The sequence below is a fragment of the Spermophilus citellus genome (genome assembly GCF_964194105.1).
Source record: "Spermophilus citellus genome assembly, chromosome: 15".
NCBI lineage: Eukaryota > Metazoa > Chordata > Mammalia > Rodentia > Sciuridae > Spermophilus > Spermophilus citellus.
Window position 1 is genome coordinate 20,434,698 of NC_138195.1, and position 14,054 is coordinate 20,448,751.

The 14,054-nt window shown below is 48.0% G+C and overlaps 1 protein-coding gene across 16 annotated transcripts in view; it reads left to right on the forward strand.

Moving 5' to 3' along the window:
• The window catches only part of LOC308634574 (cardiac-enriched FHL2-interacting protein), a 71,941-nt gene that overhangs the window by 12,911 nt on the left and 44,976 nt on the right, over positions 1 to 14,054 (forward strand). For 12 of the 16 annotated variants that reach the window (XM_081268507.1, XM_081268514.1, XM_081268510.1 and 9 more), the window contains 2 exons: positions 5,646 to 5,748; positions 8,457 to 13,594. In XM_081268507.1, coding sequence (XP_081124633.1) covers positions 8,604 to 12,905 — 4,302 coding nt within the window. In that variant the 5' untranslated portion in view covers positions 5,646 to 5,748; positions 8,457 to 8,603 and the 3' untranslated portion in view covers positions 12,906 to 13,594. Of the gene's footprint in view, positions 1 to 5,645; positions 5,749 to 8,456; positions 13,595 to 14,054 lie in introns of those variants that run through there. The other 4 variants (XR_014019032.1, XR_014019033.1, XR_014019034.1 and 1 more) reach the window with 2 other exon arrangements.

The following is a 14,054-nucleotide window of genomic DNA, read 5'->3' on the forward strand; positions in this document are numbered from 1 at the left end:
CGGAGAGGGACGAAAAGCAGCATGAAATGGCAGCTCAGAAGCATGGCCTGGGCCAGAGAGACAGCCCTCCCAGCTCTGCAGGGTCCAGCCCTGAGGCCACAGAGCATCAGAGCCCTCCTAGGACCACTTGTCAAATCAGTACTTCCACTCCAGGAGTTGCCACAAAAAGCTGAGCAGAGAAGACCCTTGGGAGGTGACATGACAATGAAATTAACACCCTCCTTTTGTCCACCAGGCCCTCCAATTCCTCATGCACTCCAGCCCAGAAGCGGAGAGCTGGTGGAGGGTGTCTCCCAGGAAACACCCTCTGAATCCTGAGCCCAGGGGCCAGAAGTTCAAGGTTTCCTCCTGGAGAAAGTGCAGGGTAGTCAAGTGGCAAACCCAAGCTGAGTTTCAGCCCTAATTCTTTTTCTTTACATGCTGTGTGACACAGAGCAATATTTGGTACCTCTCTGGGCTTCATTTCTCCACTAGAAAACGATGACAAGGCACACTCCACCCTCCTAAAAGGGCTTGTGAGAATCAAACAGGATAGTGAATGTCAACATGGGTCATGAGCCATCACTGTCACTGTGTCATCTCAGAATTGACACATCTTACTGGCTTCTACTGATGGTGATCCACTTTGGGTGCTAAGAGTTGATGAGGCCCTTGGGTTATCGGTTTTAAAACAAAAATAAACAGGAAGTCCAGTGGAATTTGAATTTCAGATGACTAATTTTTTATCCCATATGTTGCATGAGGTCTCGAGTTTTTAGTAAACTTGATAGACTTTTTAAGAATGTATCATTTATCTGAAATTCACACTTCACTGAGTGTCTTGTATTTTTAACTTTCTCAATCTGGTGAAGACCCCAGGACCACAAAGGCCTGGGTCCGAAGCCCTGGGTCCCAAGCCCTGCTCTAACACTCACCAAAGACAGAAAATATTTTTGTCACCTCTCTGAGGCTCCATTGTCTCATCTCATAATGATAATGCACAGTCACATCAGGGGATGGTGCCTGACCTGGACCCTCCAGGGTCACCCATCAGGGCTTGGTCTATGGGTCCGTCACTCCTCAGTTGGAGGGCTCAAAGCAGTAGCTATATGGGATGTATCTGGAATGGGGCCTGGCACAGAGGGGTTGGCATGCAGGAGTCGTCTCCCATGGCCACTTCCTGCGCTCACAGCCTGGAATGCATGAGGGTCTGGGATGGACCAGCAGAAATTGGCCTGTGTGACATTCACTGGCCTGAGATGACAGGCGGCCAAGAGCCCCAAGGGAGACGTGGAGAACGAGGAGTAGCTGAGCTCTCAGCCCTTCCTCCATCTGTATGCCACACACTCCAGAAAACCTCTGTCATCATATCCTTGTGGCCAGAGAGAAGTGCTCTCAGAAACAGCAGCTGGACACTCTTACAAAGGACTACCACACAGCAGACAGCATGTCAGTCAAAGATGGACGAGGCCAGAGCCCCCTCCAACGGTCTCAAAATCTAGTTGGAGTGATGGAGTCATAGCAGGAAAAAAGTAGAATTAAAAAGTCATTTTAAAAAAATAGACTCTACAAGGAATAGGAGGAAGTGGTCAGTAGCAGAGCCAGGGACATTCCAGGCAGAAGGACTACCACTCAGAGGAGCCAGTCCAGACACATCCAGTGCGTCACAACTGGAAGTAGAGAGCATGGAGGTCCCTTCCAAGAAGCTCTTGAGGTCATGCTTATGCATTTGTGAGGGGTTGGGAGAGAGGGGAAATACCATATCTGCAAAAAAACCACCCACACTGGTCCATGACAGTACACCAGCACCGTGCAGTATGGCATTCCAAAAGAGCATCACATGAGAAAACGTTTTGGAAAAGTGATAACTAGGTAAAGGGTGCTCATCTTGAGAAAAGGCTGGTTTGTGGGGAGGTGGGCTCAGATTTGGCTTCTTGGACATACTCTGATTCACAAGGAGAAGACAAAATGTGTTCATCAAGTGTGGCTCTCCCACCTCAAGACTCTGTCCTCAGTGTCCGCCCCCCACCCTGAGCGCATATTCACCATGAGTGTCACCAGTCCCCCCATTTCTCCCAGGGATCCTGTTTCCCCTTGTGTACTGTGAGGTTTTGTAAAGCCTGCTCATCCTGATGCCGGCTTGCTCTGTGTCCCGTGTCACAGCCTGGGGGACTGGAAGTCTGTAGAAGAGAATGCTGTTGAGTTCGGCAGGGTTGGGTTTCACAGGGCAGAGGCAAACATCTCATCTGTTGGTGCCCGTCATTCACATCATGTATCATTTGATGAGCATGTGCAATGGCGCTGTACACAACCCCATTAACCCATGAAACTCCAAGTTGCCAATTCTGCAAAGATTTCAATGAAAGTGATACAGTTGCCTTGCAATAGGTTACAAGTAATGATCTAGAGCTTATATGCTAACTAATAATATTAACAATTAAAATTAGTACATCATACCATGAATGACATACTACATTGAAGTTTTTATAGTGTTCTACATCTGGGATGAGGGACAAAATGGGGTGTATTTAATAGTAGTTACTAGACACTGGCCCTCGGAACATCTCAAAACCACTTCCCAATTGGAACATGGAAAACAGAGAAACAGGGAAATGGCAAAGTCATGAAATTGCTACTTCTCCCTGATATAAATGTTGATCAATATTGAAACTCAGTCCTAACTTAGTGGTGTGAATGGAGGTCTTCTACCCAGCCAGCCTGTGAACACTCTATAAGAATAATCAGGTTCACCCACTTCCATCTTTGACCACAGATAAATTGTATGTGTTTTAGGACTTGGAAGCAAAAAGTAATTAAAATTCATTTGGATTCAAAATCACTAATTTGGAATTTGTGATCATGCTACAATTACTAGATTATATTTGACTCAATAAAATAAATCCTGCTAAGTCAATTAATAGCATGAATAATATCATGGGGCAGAGATTTTCTCATGTATTTAAGAGATATCTCATGCTGTGCACATGAGCTAGACAGATGAGCACCCAGGCTAACAGGACAGATAAGTGTCAAATAACAAACCAATAAGTTAAGTAGCTGCAATTTTGTTAAGAGTTGCAAAGGAGATGGCTATAACCTATTTTAAAAGTACTGATGGGAGCACTTGAAATAGCCTGAGGAGTTGAAGGTAGCCTAGGCTTTGAAGTATATGTAGGAGTTAACTAGGTAATGGAAAAGAAGGAGGTAAACCAGGCAGAGAGAACAACATGTGCAAAGGTCCCAAGACAGGAAGTCATATAACATGTAGAAGAAGCTGGAAAAAGGCCAGGGTAGCTGGAAGGCAACCATGAAGGGGAGAAGAGTTCAAGATGGGGAGGAAAGGGAGATTCCTTCTTAGGAAGATTAATTTTCACTCTTGAAAACTGGGAAGGCATGGAGAGTTCTAAGCAAGAGCTTGGCAAGAGCAGATTTGATTTCTAGAAGCCACATCTGGGTGGATGAATATGGGCTCCTGCAGAAGTCCAAGGAAGACACAACAGCTGCTTGGGCCACATAGTGACCATGGAGATAGAGACCAGCATATTGGGGCCAAGAGACCCTTAAAGATGAAACTTGCAGAACTTGGAAATGGTTTGGGGAGGGAGAGGCTCAGGGAGGAGAGAAAGGGAGAAGTCGTAGGAGATTCTCAGATTTGTGAGATCTCCAGAGAGAGAACAGGCTGATGGGAGTATGAAGGCCTACAAGACACCGGCAGAGAGCTGTCCACTGGGCAGTTGGAGATGTGGATGGCGCCAGAAAAGTGGCCTGGGTACAAAATCAATGTGTGGATGTGTCTGCTAAGATCAGCTGTGGATGAGATCACCCATGTCCACACTGCAGAGCAAGAAGAGAAGCCCGAGTGCTAGGAGCCAAGGAAACCCAACCATCAGGGAGAGGAAGACAAGAGGCCGACCAGCCGGACAGGGAGGAAGAAGTAAAGAGTCAAGGTCCCTCACAAGAAGACAGTGCCCAATAGTCTTGACTGCAATGGAGAAGTCATTCAGCAAACATGAGTCATTGGAAGACTCATCTGGGCCAAGCAGAGGGGGTAATGATGACTGGTACCAAGCCGAGCAAGGAGGGTTAAGGAAATAATGAAGTTAAGAGTGGGACAGGAGTTGAGAAGAAAACTGCTTTTGAAAGCCATAGACACACATAAGGAATTTATCACGCTTGTGATTGAGTATTTACTTTTGTTTCTGCGTGTTCATTGGATCAGATTTCAAGACCTTGTTTCTAACATGACTCAGCCCTATACAGCTTATCCTCAGTCACGTCATCTGAAGGTACTCACACCCTCCTACCTGCAAAGGGCTCTGTAAGCCACCATTTCACCAACTCAGGTTGGCTTCCTTCAAATAGCTCAAAGTAATGAGCAGGACAGGGGAGAGCCCAAGCACAAAGCAATAGGTACGCTGAATGTCCACACTACAACTACCACGCCATTCCACTCCTGTGGAAATGTGCCCAAATGTGACAAAAATTGTCCAGTTATCCTTCTTCTTCAGTCATATCTCAGTGTGCAAACGTGTCAATCTGAATTTTACAAATGGCCTTAAGATCCAAGGTCATGGTCTTTTTCACTAAAATTTCCATTATCTTGCTCCTTTGTTTCCTGTGCCTCCATTTTCCATCCAGGAAACACTAATCAGAATTAAGAAAGCCAATTCAGAGCATTGCCACAAATATGGAGCTTCTGTGTTGATATGCTCAGCATACAAAGACATGTAAGACCCTCGTCCAGGACTCAAGAAACTTTCTAGTTGAGGAGAAAAAGAAGCAATCATCAATTTCTAAAGCATATGGGTTCTGATATGTGGCCCGTGACAATACAGCATGAGCTATGGGAAAGGTAGCCCCAGTATGATGTGGGGACAGGAAGAGCCCATCCAAGTCAGTCTGGGGAGTCAGGATGGGGCCTCACCATATGGTGGCAGAAACATAGCACCTCTGTAATTCTCTAAAGAAACATACTCCCCAAATTTGAGTTATTATGATTATTAATATTATTAATAAACTATCTTACACTAGATTAATATCCAGGAGCTACAGTCTGGGGAAGGTCTTGTGAAAGCCCCAAGGGTCTGCATTTAACATTTGCATAGTGAGTTTATTTTAATTAGTTTACACTTCATCCTAAGCACTCTGAAAATTCTCCTGGGCAGCTTTTTGGTTCTTTTAGCTGTCAAAATAGATACTCAAGCCTCCTGCCAACAATAAATCGAACAACGTGCTGCTGCTGGCTGAGTGGACTTGAGTTTGGCCACTCTAGTTCCTATTTCCCGTAAAATCTAAGTTATTCATTCAGTGGGAAAAGGGCCTTTGCTCAGATTTTACTAGCAAAAAAAAAAAAAAAAAAAAAAATCACAACTGGGTCAAATACATTAGAAATCCCAGAGGTTTAAAACCGTTTCTGAAAATTTCTTGGGCCATCAACAAGTTCATCAATATTAGAAGAAATAAATTAAATTTGTGTTACGATTTTTGCAAAAAAAAAAGCTTGTTTGGAATTTTGTTGAGTTCAAATATGGATTTAAAACAAAGAAGAGATTGAAGGCCAACTGCCAGCTATATCACTGACATTTAAAGATAGCTTTCCCACTGAGCATGTTATTGGCCTCTGGTCAATTGGGTTCCACTAAAATTATTTTTCCTCCTCTTTCTAGATGGGCAGTGATGATACCAAATATAAGCTTTAAAAGAAGTTTTAAAACTACAGATCCTAAAACGCAGCAAGGCAGACACCCACAGCCCCCACTAATGTAACAGGTATGTGTGTTCTGTTACTGTAAGAAATACCTCAGGCAATCAACTTAAAAAGATGAAAAGTTGATCTTGGCTCACCATTCGGGATGTTTTAGTCTGTGGTCGGTCCGGCCCCATTGCTTTTGCTCTGTGGCAAAGCAGCACATTATGGTGGGAGCACACAGCGGAGGAGGATAATCATCTCATCCTCCTGTGCGAAAGGAGAAAGGAAGAGGAGGGGCCAGGATCCCAAAATCCTCTTTAAGAGCACACCCCCAATGACCTAACCTCTCATTAGCACCCCCCTCTTAAAGTTTCTACCACCTCCCAATAGTGTCAAGCCAAGGACTATGACATGGGCCTTTGGAGAATATTTCCAATCCAAACCAAAGCAATATGGAACGAACCCAAAAGCCAGGAAAACACTTTCTGTGACACCAGAAACACTTTGTGTAGTTGGCCACTGTGCTGAAGGGTACCAATGTATAGTGAGAGAATGAGGCCAACATTATGAGAGTCTCATATGACTCCAGATACTCCAAATCAGAACTGGCCAAATTACCTGAAGACACTGGGAGGGAAGGCATCTCTCTTATTGCTGAGGCAGAAGTAAGGTGGTTATTTTCTGAATGCTCTATCAGTGAACATCCTTCACCACTCTTTGGAATGACAATGTAAATCCAAGATCAGTTAGAGTTCTTTGACCACAGGCAAAGGGGAGGAAAGGTGAGGGACCAGGCAGCCCCAGTGCATACTGAAAGCTCCACTGCAGAGAAGAATGCCCAAGCCCATTTCCATCCTTGCATGACTCCCAAAGAAATGGCACAGCACAGGGCCCTGCCCTGAGTATCACATCCACATGGGGAGCCCTGGAAGCTCCTTGACTTTCATACCCCAAGTCTAAACATAGTGGCAGGGAGAAGAAATGCCCCAAAAGATATCAAGTGTTTTTACACAGAGAGGGATAGAAGCTGAGTGTTCAAAAAATATAAAGAGTTCCTGTAAATATAATAGTAAGGGGCATTTGATTAGCTAGGGACCATTTACTTAACTCTAAGATGCTAGATTTATCTGCAACTATCTTATTTCCATCTTAATGTGGAAGTGTAGGAACACCAGTATTACTGAGTCCATTATTTATCATTACCAAGATCAAAGTCCCAGCATTCAGGATACCAGGAGACTCCCTGACTGTATTAACAGGACCTCAAGGAGCAGAAAACCTGATTTATGGTAGCAACCATTAATTTTCCTCTCAACCCTGATAACACAAACCTCAGAGTGTGTTTGTCACTCTGCAGTACTACTGAGGACCTGGGGCTACTCAACTGCCATCCTCAGCAAGTTGGACTTTGGTGGTCATGGGTTGTCCTTCAGGGTTGCAAAGTGAATGCCTCATGTTATGGTTGATTGGCACCCCCCAAAAAAATTCATATGTTGAAGTTCCAACCTCGAATACTTCATATGGAAATAGAGCTATTACTGATATAATTAGATAGGATGAGGACATTGGGAAGGGTACTAAGGTACAAATCAAGCTTGGCTGATGTCCTCATAAAAAGGGAAATTGGGACACAGAGACAAGCATGGAGGGAAGATAATGTTAACAGACACAGGAAGAGGACAGCATCTAAGCACCAACAAAGGAGGTCGGCCCTCAGAAGGAACCAAACCTGCTGACACCTCAATTTTGGACCTCCATTTTCCAAAACTGAGAAACAATGTATTTCTATTTTTTAAAAAATATTTTTGTAGTTGTAGTTGGACACAATAACTTTATTTTATTTATTTATTTATATGTGGTGCTGAGGATCAAACTCAGGGCCTTGCCCATGCAAGGGAGCATTCTACCACTAAGCCATAACCTGTATTTCTATTTTTTAAGCATCAGAATATGATACTTTGTTAGGGCATCATAGCAAATACACAGTTTCAGGCTTCCTGTCTACATTCAAAGAAGGAAGAATGGGAACCAAAAGGACTTGTTCCTTTAATCAGAAAGAAAGGGACATTCCCCCAGATATCTGGCTGTTTCCATCCCTGTGGCCAGAACCACATACATACTCTAGCCATGCCAGCTGCATGGGAGTCTGTGCCATGAGGTTATATCTCATCGTGATTTTAATTCGCATATCCCCAATGATTAATGATCTTGAGCACATTTTCCTATACCTATTGGCCACTTGTAGTTTGTTTGCTTGTTTGTTTGTTTTGAGAAATATCTATTCAGTTCATTTATCAATTTCTTGATCAGATCATTTGTTCTTGTTTTTTTATATTATTTTTACTATTGAGTTGAAAGATTTCTTTGTGTATTTTGGATATTAATCCTTTATCAGATGTATAGCTCATAAATATTTCCTCCCATTCCACAGCTTGCCTTTTCATTTTGCTGCTTTCTTTGCTACACAAAAGTTTTATTTGATCCCACTTGTCCATTTTTGCATTCATTCCCTGGGATCTCTCAGTCATTTTTCTCTCTTAAGTCTTTCAAAGATGAGGCTCACCTGCATTATGGAGGATAATCTGCTTTACCCAGAGTCTATTGACTTTAATGTTAATCACATCTAAAAAATACTGTCCTAGCAACATCTAGACTGGTTTTTAACAAAAACTATGTGCAATGGACTAGCCATGTTGATATATAAAATTAACCATCACAGAATGTAGTTCTTGTCCAAAGCTATTAAGCAGGATATCCTGTTCATACCATGCACTTCTTTCTTCTGCAGAGAAAAATAATCCTCACTTTGTAATTGTAACTGGTCAACAAGAAGCTCTAATTTTGTGGGAAGTGGTCTGCACCTACTCCTTGCCAGAATCATCACCCAAAGGCACCCACCACCTGGCAGAGACAATCTTCCTAGAGCCAACAGACGATGCAGGGGAACAAGAAGTGCACAGACGGGTTCAGCGACTCCTCCAGCATCGGTAGCGTGTTGGATGATGCAGACAGGGAGGTAAGCAACCTCACAGACCGGGCGTTCCGGAGCTTGTGCATCTCAGAGGATGCATCCTTCCATGATTCCAATCTGTCCCCAGATATCACCCATCAGGTGTTTGGGACTTTCCACCAGGGAACAGTGAGCCACACCCACAGAAAAAGTGGCATTTGGAGCCAGCTTCCGTCACAAGGTACAGAGCATGCAGGCTGGGCAGCCACCTTCCAACAGCTACCCAAATATGTTCAAGGGGAGGAGAAGTACCCCAAAAGCAGCCCCCCACCAACACCATCCCAGAGGAGACTGGAGATGCCAGTTTCTGGCTTGAGGAGCAGCAACAAGCCTGTTTCCAAAGTATCATCGCTAATCAAGTCTTTCGACAGGACTGAGAGCCAACATTGTGATAGCAGACCTCCCACCAGCAAGCCTCCAGCTCTCAAAAATCCTTCCAAGTTTGCCCCTCTTCCAGACAGTGGTGTCAACTTCTGCTTTGATTCTGCTTTTCTGACTGTCAGGAGGGTTCCTGCTGAAGTCTCCAACGCCCATCAGAACAGCCTCCAGCCTGGAAGGAACCACGGAGAACAAGAGTCGCCTAAGAATCCTGAAATGGCCTGTCATGGCTCCGGCAGCTTCCTCCCCAAACCTGACAACTCAGCCAGCTCATTTGAGTCAAGATTCCCCTCTCCACCCCACAAGCCAGCTAAGGCCGAACCCGTAAGAGGCAAGGAGTGGGCTCACAAAGGGACTTTTCTGCACAGTGAAAACAGTGCTTTTGAGTCATGGAACGCCCACCAACCAAAGCTGCTCGAGAGAAAGAACATCGCAGAAACCATCCCAGAAAGCAAAGTCCCCAAACATTATGAGGAAACGCCCTTGTCAAGAGAACCTTATCCCCCTGAGCACAAAGTCTCTCCCTGCCCTGTTCGGGCCAGCTGCACTCAGGAAGAAAGCAGATTAGCAGCAGGGGCTCTGTCCACATCTGGACCCTGGGGCTGCAGAGATCCAGGACCCCCAGTATTCCCTGCAGAGGGAAAAGCTTCCAGCTCACAGCCTGACCCTCAGCTGAAGTCAACCCAGCCTCCATGGAGGAAACCAAAAACTGGCAAAGGAGGTAAAGAAAGTCTTCAAGACACTTTGGAAGAAAAGAAACAGGCCAACAGGAGAGGCCCACCTCTGCATTCAAAGCACAACCTCCAGGGGCAATTTCCAGAAGATGAGGCTCTGGACATGCCTGGGGACCCTAATGAGCATTACTGTCCTCCTTTTAATATCAGTAAGCTCCTGACCCCCATTATACCCACCAAGCATGTCCTGGAATCATCAGACACCCAATCAGGGGAAATAAGCCCATCCCCCACGGGACAGCTGAACGGATACCAGGAGAAGGAGCCCAGTGAATGTCAGTCAAGAGACAGCTACAAATCCAAAGCACCCAGTCTGCTGTTCAACCTCAAGGATGTGCGGAAGCGTGTTAAGAGTACATACAGTCCCTCGCCTCTTTTGAAAGGCTTCGATGAGAAAACCAGAATTAAGACTGATGGCAAGCAAGAACCTGTGAGCAATGGGATCATCCTCTCCAATGGACTTGAAGAAAGCCCTCCTAGTGAACTTTCTAAGGAGAGACCAGCCAATGTCCCTGGTGCATCACATAGCGGTACTCAGAAGGACCCTACCACAGACACCAGTGAGTCCTCTGCAGACAATCACCTCACCCTCAGCTCACCTCCAACTATCACCAAAGCCCTCTGTGTCAATGGGGAGGCTGTAGAAAGGAGCAGCGATGGGAAGGAAGATGCCAATGGAGAGGCAGAGCTGAGTCCCGCCAGGCCAGGCTGGAGTCCAGAGTCCAGGGAACGCCGCTCCAGGAAGCACCTCTCCTTGAAACTTTGCAATAGGGAGCTTGAGGCCGGACAGGCTGCAGAGCAAACCAAGAGCCATCAGCTGGAGAACAGGCTCTCAAGATCCATCTCCCAAGAGACAGAGCCAGAGAGAGACCTAAGACTTCAGAACCCACTCCTGAACCAGAAATTCTCCCCAGGGCCCCTCTCCCCCGAGGAGGAGGATGTGTTTTACAGCGACACCCAGTCGGATTTTATGCCAAGCCTCCAAAGTAAGGCCAAATTCAGCACCAGCTCTTCAGATCAATCCTTTGCCTCATTTGATGATCAGCAGAAGTCGTGGTTTACTGAGAGCCAGCGGGAAGACAAGAAGAACGCTGTGAGTGCAGGTGACAGTGAGAAGGAAGAGAAGGAAAAGGTGATGGGGAAAGATGAGCGACAGCACTGTGCTTTAAGAAACGGACACGTGTTCATGGAGGAGCACAGCCAGCAGGAAGCACTGCAGAGAGAAGAGGAAGGTCTGTGTGGAGGGAGACCCAGGAAGGCATCGATGGAGGAAGGAAATTTCAGAGGCTCTTGGATTGGGGGAAATAAGGACATGGCCCTTTCACATGCCAAAGACCCCACCCCCTCTCCATCTTCTGCTACAAACAAGCACAAACTGTTTACGATTAAAGACAACACCCTTAGGGCCACCCCTGTGATCAAACCTATCATTCTGCCTCTTCTGCGGACTGTGTCCTCAGAGGACTCACTTGGCAGTAGCCACAAAGAAGAAGAATTACCAAGGCAAGAGTGGAGTGAAGATGCTGCTGGTCTCTGTGCCCATGAAAGCCAGGAAATGCCCAGCACCCTGACATCCACTAATATGCAGGGCACTCACTTGAAGCACATGGCCTGTGAAGGCCTAGAAGACTCTGGGCAGGTATTCAGTGCAGCCAGGATAGATAACTCCCAACCAGCCCTGAAGGAGAATTTCCCATCTCCATCACCCGTGGGAGAGGGGGTCAGGATGAGGCCACCCCCAGAAGCAGCACATGAAATCATGGCAAGCGATGGCAAGAGCAGGCCCACAGCCTCAGGGAAGCTGGTTGCTCCACCCGATATCCCCAGGATTGCTCTACCTGAGGACGATTTAGAAGACGAGCGCCCCCTGCAGTCACTTGGCACTTGTTGGGAAGAGCAGGAACAGAGACAAGGCTTCCAAAGTCACTTTTTGTCTGCCCCCAGAGCAGGGCCCCCTGGGAGAAGAACGGTCCCTGGTGAGACGGCAGCTTCCCCCAATCCCAGCTCCCTGGGAGAGAGCAGCGCGTGCTCCCCGGCCACCAGCAGTGTTTGGGATGATGTTTCCCAGGCTCCTGAGGAACTGGGTCCTCCGGAGGAGCCTCCCCGGGCCAGCCCCTGGGCGAGCCCGGGTCCGGCCAGGCTTACTCGGCGGGAGGACCTGACGCACGGCCTCGTGTGGGAGGACAGCTCCGACCCCCAACTCGAGCCGGGGGCGGAAGACCTCCGGACCATCTCTCCTCGAGGTGCACTGCTGGACGTGGCCACCAGCTCAGCCGCCCCTCTTGAGAAACCAGAGCCACCTGCTCATCTGGAGAGGGCCGCCGGCAAGCCACCGGCAGTCCCACCCAAAACGGAGAAGGCCCTGCGACGGGCCAAGAAACTAGCAAGCAAGAGGAGAAAGACCGACCTGGTGCAGGAGAAGCAGAGCGAGTTCTGGGAGGGAAAACCCTGCGCAGAGGACTCACAGCGGACAGAGCGAAGGCCGCTGTCACCTGGAGAGAGGTCCCGCGCCAGGTTCCCTGTGGTCCGCTCCTTGCCTCCTCCCGTGCATCGCCACTCAGTGTCCGGGGTCTCTGAGCCTGTGGGGAGGCGGCCTTGGGGGCCCCAGCCCCTCACGCCCCTGCCCGCTTACCCCGCCACCCAGAAGGTCCTTCAGGATCCCCAGTCTGGAGAATACTTCGTCTTCGACTTGCCACTCCAGGTGAAAATCAAGACCTTCTACGACCCAGAGACTGGCAAGTTCGTTAAGGTCTCCGTCCCATCCTCTGAGGGGACCTCCCCTGAGCCGCCCCTGCAGGATGCTCTGGTTGCTCCCTACCTGCTGTACCCTGGCTTCCGGCCCGTGCCAGTGACCGCCCTGATGCCTCTACGCTGCTCCTCCCAGCTGTCTGCCCCCACCTTCCTCAGGCAAGGCCCCCGCGCCAGGCCCCAGAGTGCCCACGAGGCTGGACTACCACAGATCCCTGGGCCTCAGGGCGACTCCACTCAGCATGCTGCTGCCCAGCGCCCCCGGGGACCGCCCCGGAGCCCAGAGGAGGAGGGCGCAGAAGCTCCAGGCCTGGGCATCATCTCCACTGACGACCTGGAAGACTTTGCCACTGAAGGCATTTCTTGAGAATTGCATCAGAGGGACCCCCCACTCTCACCCCTCCTCCCAAAAAAACAAAAGAGCTTACATCCATTCTCCCAACAGGCAAACACACACACACACACACACACACACACACACACACACACACACTTTCACTTATAGCCCTTCTAGATCCCAAAAGCCCCAAAGGAAGTAGAGATCCCAAGAACCCCATGTGAAATGCTCCCTTGTGGTACCTCTGAGAGAGGGTCACTGCTGGCATGACCAGGTCCCCTCTCCTCCACACACCTTTTCAGATTTTCCCACTCCTTTCCTCTTTTCCTGGTCATCCCTGCCCTTCTGTGGCCCTGCATCAGGGTGGCACAGGATGCTGTCCCCCTAACAGCTGCTGGGCTCCTGCACCACTCTCTCCTTCTCAAGGGTGGGCTTGCTTGGTGACCACCCCCCCCCAAAAAATGCTGATCCCTGCTGGGAGCAGGAAGCACCCCAGCAGACTGCCCACCGCCCACTGCACAAGGTCAGGCATGACACACAATGGCCAGGTTCCAGGTCACCCCAGGTGGAACAGGCTGAGGACTGTCCCAAGGCAACCTTGCGGAAATGATTATTGGCATGGAATGGGTTTTCTTCATCCAAAGAAACTTGCCTCTGGAAGCTATTTTCTGATAAGGAAAAGGCTACTATTTAAAAAGTGAAATAAGTTTGCCAATGTGGTTCTGTCTCTGGTCTCCTTGTCTTTCTTCTGTGGATGGGTGGTCTGGGCTAACGAGTAAAGAGCCTGTACCCTCCAGGCCTTCCATGGAGTCTTCCATGACAGCCATGGACCACACGAGATCCTTATGTTTGAAGAGAGCTGCTTCCAGTATCTACTGTAGCCCCAGAAGCCACCTTATTTCTTCAACATCTGTCCATGCATTTTTGGGCCAAGCCTGCTACACTTCCCAATAGGTACCTAGTGAGTGTGGGGGACAGGGGTCTTCTAAGTCGTCCTCAGGTAGAAAATGGATCATGGGGATGTGCTGTGGAACTTCCTTCAGTCTGTGGACCTGCCTTTGCCATTGCTGAATCTGGAGGTGATTTCATCACACTAGAATGGCCAAAGGAAACTAAGGCAAGTCCCAGCTGCTCTAATTTTGTGATCTGTCCCTGTGCCCTGCATTCCAAAGGAGATTG